At 47.2% G+C, this 8,507-nt stretch overlaps 1 protein-coding gene across 1 annotated transcript; it reads right to left on the bottom strand.

The window, feature by feature from the left end:
- Positions 1 to 931: 931 nt before the first annotated feature.
- Positions 932 to 3,274, bottom strand: RHOB (ras homolog family member B). The gene has a single exon (XM_070428750.1). The coding sequence runs from the start codon at positions 2,905 to 2,907 to the stop codon at positions 2,317 to 2,319; it is 591 nt and encodes a 196-aa protein (XP_070284851.1). The 5' UTR covers positions 2,908 to 3,274; the 3' UTR covers positions 932 to 2,316.
- Between the last annotated feature and the right edge of the window lie 5,233 nt (positions 3,275 to 8,507).

Here is an 8,507-nt window from a genome sequence, read left to right as displayed (position 1 = left end):
ACTGCTCCAACTTTAAGGAACTGCCCCCCCAGCCCCAAACTCAGTGCTCTGTTCATACAGTGGCCATCTCAGTACTTAGAATAAAGCATTCTAGGTCCCGTATAGACGCCCATGCAGATGAAAGTTCAATGATAGAAGCCAGCTCTTGATTTGGGCTCTACCCAGGAGCTCCAGTCCCAAAGTAACAACCTGCAATTTCATGGGGTACAGTGTACAGTCGAACCTCGTTTCTCGAACTTAATTCGTCCTGGAAGGCTGTTCAAAAACCGAATCACTTTTCCCCACTGGAAATAATGTAAATTTAATTAATCTGACCCAGACCCCCAAATGATTCCCTGTTTTAGCCTTTCTTATACATAGTACAGGTCTATTGTATTGTTTAATCTATAAACACTTTAAAAACAAAAAGGACATGAGATGAAAATTTAACATAAAGGAAATGTACAGTAAAAAAAATGAAAGTTTTGACATTCGGTGCCTGGGTCATTTCTCTTCCTCTGGGACAGTAGCACCCTGGTCTCCCATGGCCACCCAACCCCCACACATCCCAAAGGGATTTCATCAGTACTTATTACAAATACTATCAGGGGAATGGAGTTGGTGGGAAGAAAAGACCTTGCTAGAATTCTTTCCTTGCCCCAAAATCACTGGGTTGTTTTTACACACTATTAAAGCACAGAAGGGGGTATTGGGGGGCTGGGTGGAGGGATTGAGCAAAAAAGAAAAAACCCATGGACACAGACAACAGTACGGTGATTGGGGAGGGGTAGAGGAGGGATAAATGGTGATGGAAAGACTTGGCCTGGGGTGGTAAAAATATAATACAATGTACTGATAATGTAGAATTGTGCCTCTGAAACCTGTATACTTTTGTTTACCAGTGTCACCCAATAAATTCAATAAAAAGGAAAAAAATTAACCACAGGAGCCATTTTATAAATGTCATCATCATAATTTTTTAATATTTTACATAAAAAAACTGTATACACAGCTTATAGAACTTTTATGTAAACATCATAAGCTCACCACTTTGTCATTTGTCAGTTTATTTTAAAAATAAAAAACAAGACAACAATTTAGTAGAAGTACCACTGGGTGGGGAAGGGAGGGGGAGGAAGAAGGCTAGGGGCAGGTTCATTCTCTGTACAGAGATGCAGAGAAAATTTCACATAGCTTTAGACACTGCCTTGTGAAGAAAAAAGGGGGGTTTAAATAGGCCCCAATACTTGTTACTGCCCTTTCTCAAAACAGTGCACATACCTGCTCAAATAAAATCGCAAAACGGTGTTGCCACTTTCAAGAAAACAAAATAAAAATTAGTGGTTTCTTTTTCAACTCTCATTTTAAAAGTCATCATCATTTTTCTTTAAAACATCAGAAGTCGATGAGGTTACAGCGTACAAGTGTGGTCAGAATGCTACTGTCTTATACAAATGACAAGTGCATTAAGTGTCAATGAAACAATTGTGCAAAGAATTCTTTCAAAAGAAAACAAGTTTTAAGCCTTTAAATAAATCAAAAACCTCGGTTTCTTGGACTGAACAATTTTCACTTGTAGGACAGGCACAAAGTTCGCGTATGGCAAAAACGACCCGCAGCACACTCTCCCTCCTCCTGCCCGCGGCTGGCGAGGGGTTCGCTGGAGGCTGGCGTGCAGGAGACGTCAATCTGGAAGCTGTGTCCTCTCAGCCCCAAGTCAGTTGCAAATGTCTTCCCCAGGGGTTGGAAAGATGACCAAGTCCTGTTCTTGCTTGGATGGGCGCCTGACCCAGAGCTGTTCTAGCGCCCTGTCACTCCACCCACCACCACCATTAAATAACACCATCCTACCTCCGAAAATAAAATTATATCTATATTTATATAACACCCCGCCCTCCCCACCCTCCCCTCCCGCCGTCCCCGTGGTCTATGTTACAGACAAGAGATAGCAGGCGCTCGCTGGTGACGGGCGCACATCTGATGGGGCGCGGCAGCACCCGGGCGCCAAGCTCCTCTCCCGGGACCAGAGGCGGGGGAGGTGGGGTAGCACGGGGGCGGGAGGCAGGGTGCGGGGGGTCGAACATACAGCCACACACTCTGAAGAGGCTTGGCTCTTCCGAAAAGGGTGCTCAGGGGCCCCTTGGCACTCGGCGGGGCGCCTGGGCCTGTGCAACTGCAGCCGGACGCACACAGACACTGGAAAGGGGACGCCCGGTGCCTCCCACGCCGGTTCTCGGCGCCGGAGTCACAGCCGCCGGACGACGGGTGCCGGGCGGGAAGGCAGAGGCCAGGCGGTCCGGTGGGGTCCTCGGGGGGTAACGGCCCGGGGGGTGGCTCTCATAGCACCTTGCAGCAGTTGATGCAGCCGTTCTGGGAGCCGTAGCGCTTCTGCAGCGCGGCGCGCGTGGCCGTCTCGAAGACCTCGCGCACGCCCTCCTTGGTCTTGGCCGAGCACTCGAGGTAGTCGTAGGCTTGGATGCGCATGGCCATGGCGCGGCCGTCATCCGTGCGCACGGGCTCCTGCTTCATGCGGGCCAGCTCCGTGCGGACGTGCTCGTCGCTGCGCAGGTCTTTCTTGTTGGCCACCAGGATGATGGGCACGTTGGGGCAGAAGTGCTTCACCTCGGGCACCCACTTCTCGGGGATGTTCTCCAGCGAATCGGGGCTGTCCACCGAGAAGCACATGAGGATCACATCGGTGTCCGGGTAGGAGAGCGGCCGCAGGCGGTCGTAGTCCTCCTGGCCCGCCGTATCCCACAGCGCCAGCTCCACCTGCTTGCCGTCCACCTCGATGTCGGCCACATAGTTCTCGAAGACGGTGGGCACGTACACCTCGGGGAACTCGTCCTTGCTGAACACGATCAGCAGGCACGTCTTGCCGCACGCGCCATCGCCCACCACCACCAGCTTCTTGCGGATGGCCGCCATGAGCGGGCCGGGGCCGGGCAGCAGGAGGGGCCCCGCGAACGCCTCGCTGCCGTCCCGCTCACCGCTCACTGCTCACCTCGGGCTGGGGGGGCAAGGGTCGCTAGCTGCACCCAGGCCCCGCGGAGGCGCGTCCTCTCCGTGCGCTCGGGCTGCCGCGGCGGGGGCGGCGGGGGCGCGGGGGCATAGGGCGCCCTGTGAGTCTCCGCGCGGCTCCCGGGCAGTGGCCGCTTTTCTCGCCTCGGACCGGGAGTCGGCGCCTTTGTGCGCAAACCGCAGATGAGGCAGCGGCCCCGGCCTAGCTCCCTCCGGGCCTCTCCAGGCCTCGCCAAGAATGCGAACACGGGAGAGAACTCGACTCCGGCCAGACTGCGGTGGCAGACGCTGGCTGCGGCCCTAGCGCCCGCTATTTAAAGAGTTCGGCCACTTTCTTAATATAGCCGCCCAATGGGAAGCGAGCCGACTGAGCTCATCGCTGCGGAGCTCGGCTCTGATTGGCCGTTTGCTGCAGCCCCGAGGCGGGGCCGGGCGAACTTGATTGACGGCCCAGGCCGCGGGGCTGGGAGAGGCAGCGACCCGGGAGTCTACGCCCCCGGCTGGCGCTGCAGGGCGCTGGGGACACCCGGGTTCCCTTCTTCACCGCAGCTTTTCCGCGGCGGGCCCGGCCCGGGAGCTGGCTGCCCTGAGTCCACGGGGTCTGGGCGAGCGGTGCCGAGAGGCGGCATTTTGCGGGGCGTTGACGCCTCCATCCCACTCAAAAAGCCCCTCTTTCTTTGCAAACTCCCAGCGGGTGGTCGGACCTGTGGGGAAAGAGGGCGGCACCTTTAACGAGGGCTTGTTTTTATATAAACACACACACACACACACACGTTTGTTTCCAAGCAAGGTGTTTTGTTTTGTTTTGTTTTGTTTTGTTTTAAAAGCGGCCCCTCTCTGTCTAGTCGGCCACCCCACCCCCCTTTCCCCAGTTCCTTCCCGGGGCGGCCCTAGGTTTGGACCCAGTGATTGGAGACACTACTGTGAGCTGTATGAACCAGCTCAAAGCCTCGCGGCTCCTCCAAGTCCTACCACCTACCACCTTCCCGGCCCCCAGCCTGGGTCTCTCCATGAAAATTAGGGGAAGGAGGAACAGTGAAAAGGGAAGGGTGAAGCTGGATGCAGAACTTCATGTCCACTTGGAGAAAGTTACGAAACAGGGAAAAAAAAAAAAAAGACAGCCTGGGCCCTGGTTTGCAGGATTAATTCGGATTCTGGTGTCAGAAGTAGATAGTACAATAAAATTTAGCCACCCACACCCCACTGGGCAAGAAGAGGCCCGGGGGAAGAAACTTGAAGGTGGGGACCCAGCAAATTAGTGTCTTGAGGGGTGCGAGGTCTCTTGTCCCCAGTCGCACACTACGACTTAATTCATCCACCCCAGGAATCCTGCAGGAGAGGACTGAGTCAAGGGATTTCAAAGGATAGAAGACTTAGGAAGGCGGAGGGGAAGCAGGGGGAGCCTACCAGGAAGGAGCAACCGCAGGAACCAAAGCAGGGAGGTGTGAAAGCGGAGGACAAACTTCAGCGACTGGGACTAGCTTAGTGTGGCTGCTCTTGGAGGAAGTTGGGACTCAGGTTGGGCCTATGGTGGGGGCTGGAGCACCCACTGAGCAGGTGGGGCTATATCCGTTGTAGAGGGATGCCTGTTGGTTTTTCAGCACAGGAGGGACATCACATTATTGCTTCATCTTTCTGCCTCCCTCTCTAAGACTGGCAGCTGTTGGAGAGCCAGGATTCTGTCATATCTCAGCATCTTGGAGACCTAGCACAATGCCTGACAGTATACACACGTCGGTAAGTGACTGGAGAATTCACCTAAGTGTGCTGGAACCCATTGGAACTTTCTGGGGGTCTCCTACCTCAGACTCCAGACTCTGCATTAACAACTGTCCAACCCAATCACCTAACTGAGCCCTGCCGTTTCCACCTCTGATTCATAAACTGGGGTCGCGGTCTCTATCCGGATACTACAGATAGAAAACCAGGTCTATGAAGACATGACGCTGCGAACCCTAGAGGACAGCTCATTCAAAGAACCAAGTGCTTCCTTCACAGTGAATTAGCTCCGCACAGTGCCCAACTTTCTTGTTTTGTTCTTCAGATCCAAGGACCTGAACCGTCAACAAATAAAGAATTTTTCCAAAGTGGGATCCACTGGGAGATAATAAGTTATTTTGATCATTGGTTTAGTGTCATGGAACAGAAATCGTTCGTTCACCTGGCGTTAGCAGAGTCAAACACTGAGAATTGCAGTGAAGAAAGACTGGCTATTTTATTGTGAATGGCACCACCCAGGAGAACGGGAAGCTAATGCGGGAAAGAAATCCGGTCCCTGATGCACGTAGGTTATAGATTATATAGGGCAAAATCATAAGACCCTGTGGGTTAGGGGGTTCAAGGTCGTGCTGGGAGCTGATTGGTTAGAGGTGAGGTAAGAGTAATAAATCATGTATTCAGCATCTCTCTGTCTGGTTTCATGGGAAAGCAGCCAGGGAATCTTTCCACCTAAGGGCTCTGGAGCTGAGACATAAGTCAAGATGTTGTCTTTAGTGGCTAGAGGTCCAGACCTAAAACCATGAAGTCCAGCTACTGTCTTCTCCTGCCTCAGGGATTGCTGGCTATCCAGGGGCAAGGCTAGGTCTCTGAAGAGTATAGAAAGAGATATACTTTCTAGAGCTAGGGTTTAAAGCTAAATTTAATAAAAAATCATAAAGACCCTCAGTTTCATTAGGGCTCCAGTCGAGACATGTGTTTCTTTTCCGTCTTTTCTTTTTCAGTTGGCCTAGTAGAAAACTCTTATCTGCATGTTTCTTTTTTTAGTCAAAACCTTTTATAGCTGTACTATTAATACTACTTTCTTTGGTCTTAACATATGCTGGGAATATTGGCCATGTTCTTAAACTTCAAATATTTTAAAAAACCAAACAATTAAAAGTTTCTAGTACATGTTTGTTTGTTTTTTTTAACTGAAATACAAAGAATCAGCCTGGCCGGTGTGGCTCAGTGATTGAGCATCAACCTATGAACCAGGAGGTCACTGTTCGAGTTCTGATTAGGGCACATGCCAGAGTTTTGGGCTTGATCCCCAGTGGGGGGTGTGCAGAAGGTGGCCGATCAATGATTCTCTCTCATCATTGATTGATGTTTCTATCTCTTTCTCCTGCTCCCTTCCTCTCTGAAATCAATTAAATTTTTTTTAAATAATCAGGAAGAAGGATTTAATTCACTCATTTTCTGATTCTCACATATATGAGGCGTTTCAAGCTTGAATCTCAATATCAAAATAATTCTAAAAATATTCAGTTGGTAAATATGCCAAAGTAAACAAATAGAAGAATCCATGTTCTGCAGCAACTTCTTTTCATGGTTTTCATTTTTTGGGTCCAGGATACTTTTGTCCAATGCAAGTTCTGTGGAGACTGGCTGCTTCGAAGACTGCTCCATTCACAGGATAAACTCACTAGGTGACAGCCAGTCTCCTCCCTTCCCAGTACACTCCCACTGAAAAGCAAGGATAAAACTGATTGTCTATGAGAACAAACCATTTTAACTTTATTAACATAGATTCATTGTATGACAGATTCCCACACTGGTGAGAGAGGGAAATTATCCTTGAGACAAAAGAAAGATGTTAATCTATCTCCAATCTTCAGCTTCATTTATTTGGTCTTTATTTTGTCCAGTGTCTCCTACAGGTCAGTAAAACCACCCCTCAACTCCTTCCAGAGAAGACCAGACTGGAATGTTCATTAGATGTTAGCGCCACCTTGTGGCAATCTTATATATGATTCTAGAAAACCTCTAACCTAAAAGCATGAATTTCATGACTTTTTATTTTGCGATCTTTTATGGAATGTATTTATAGCTGTATTCTTAACATTACTTTCAAATCTTTTTGTAAAAGGGTTTTTTACAAAATTCTTTAGAAATTCTTCACATATATACTTGTACACACATAACTTTTTTCATAGACACTTTAAAAAAATTAATTCCTAGTTAAATAGTAACTTATAAAAGAGATTAGAAGAGATAAAGGCTAGGGAAACTTGATAGTTTAGATAACAATGGACTTCATTGTTCCATAATTATAATGTACAAGATTGTAAAACAACTTTAACCAAATATATCATCTGCTTTCATGTATCATGTATGTAATACAATATTATTAACTACAATCACCAAATATCTTAAATGTTCTCACCACAAAAAAGAAATGGTAATAATGTGATGTGATGGAGATGTTAGTTAAGGTGGTAATCATTTTGCAATATATAAGTGTATCAAATCAACACATCGTACACCATAAACTTATAGAATGTTACATATCAATTATATCTCAGTACAGCTGGGGGGGAGAATTAAATAAATGTTGGATCACCAAAAAAATAATGCTTGACTCAATTATTAAGCAACTTTTATATATGTTTAAAACAACTTGGGTATGTGAATCTGCTTTTCCCTACTGGAAAGTTTATGAAATACAGATTTAGTATTTTTGATGCAAATTTAGCGTCCAAATTGAGATGGGCTATAACTGTAGAACAAATGCTAGAATCTGAAGACTTAGGAAAAACATGTAAAATAGTTCATTAATAATTTTCATATTAATTACATGTTGCCCTGATAATATTTTGGGTATAGTAGACGTGCATTTAAATATCTGAGACTTACTAGATTGTATATACAATTCAAAGTAATTTTATGTTTTTATGTGTTAATGTGTCACCTAGAACATTTAAAATTATACATGTAGTTCACATTACACTTCTATTGGATAGTCTCGAAGATGTCTACAAGTTCATGATGCTCACTGGGTACTCCCTCACTCAGTATTCTCCCAGGAGTCATCTTTATAGGACCCCCCTGGGACCTCTCATCTTCCTACGGGTATGATTTCCTCCCTTTTCCTAAACTCAGTGCTGGGTTTCAGAGGGGCACAGACACTCAGATGCACACTGTGGAGTAGAACAATCTGAGCCTCCTTGTCCACTTTCCACCACTGCTCTCCAGACCTGGCACCTCCAGTGTTTTCCCTCTGTCCCCCAAAACAGCAGCCCCTCCCCACCTGCCCACCTCTCATCCCAATGCTAAGCAGTGCTTTCTTTTTTAATTTTATTTTTCAATTGCAATTGACATTCAATATTATTTTATATCACTTTCAGGTGTACAGCGTAGTGGTTAGATAATTATGTAATACAAAAATAGCAGTGGTGCTCAACCTTGGCTGGACATTAGAATCACCTGGGAATCTTTTTTAAATCCTGATTTCTGGGCCTCATCATTAGTAACAAAGATACAGAATTTCCGGAGGATGGGGCCCAGAAATCAGGATTTTAAAAAAAGATTCCCAGGTGATTCTAATGTGCAGCCAAGGGTGAGAACCACTGCACAAATAGGCTTTCTGGGATCACAGAGGCTGAGCGGGCCTTGTTGCATAATGATTTGTTTTCCTTTCCAAAAAAAGAGAATCAAAATCTAACCCTTGTCCAAGTTTGATAGAAAAGTGGGGCTTGTCAATTGTTTTCTGGAACTTTCCTATCAACCTGAATCTTCTCACTTCAGTT

The sequence above is a fragment of the Myotis yumanensis genome, unplaced genomic scaffold (genome assembly GCF_028538775.1).
Source record: "Myotis yumanensis isolate MYYU_CA2020_CCGP unplaced genomic scaffold, mMyoYum1.0.hap1 SCAF_11, whole genome shotgun sequence".
Classification (NCBI taxonomy): domain Eukaryota; kingdom Metazoa; phylum Chordata; class Mammalia; order Chiroptera; family Vespertilionidae; genus Myotis; species Myotis yumanensis.
Note: the sequence above shows the minus strand (reverse complement) of the source record. Positions and strands in the feature narration are given on the sequence as shown.

Excerpts from the sequence above, each read along its gene's own strand:
- RHOB (XM_070428750.1), bottom strand. The coding sequence starts at position 2,907 with ATGGCGGCCATCCGCAAGAAGCTGGTGGTGGTGGGCGATGGCGCGTGC.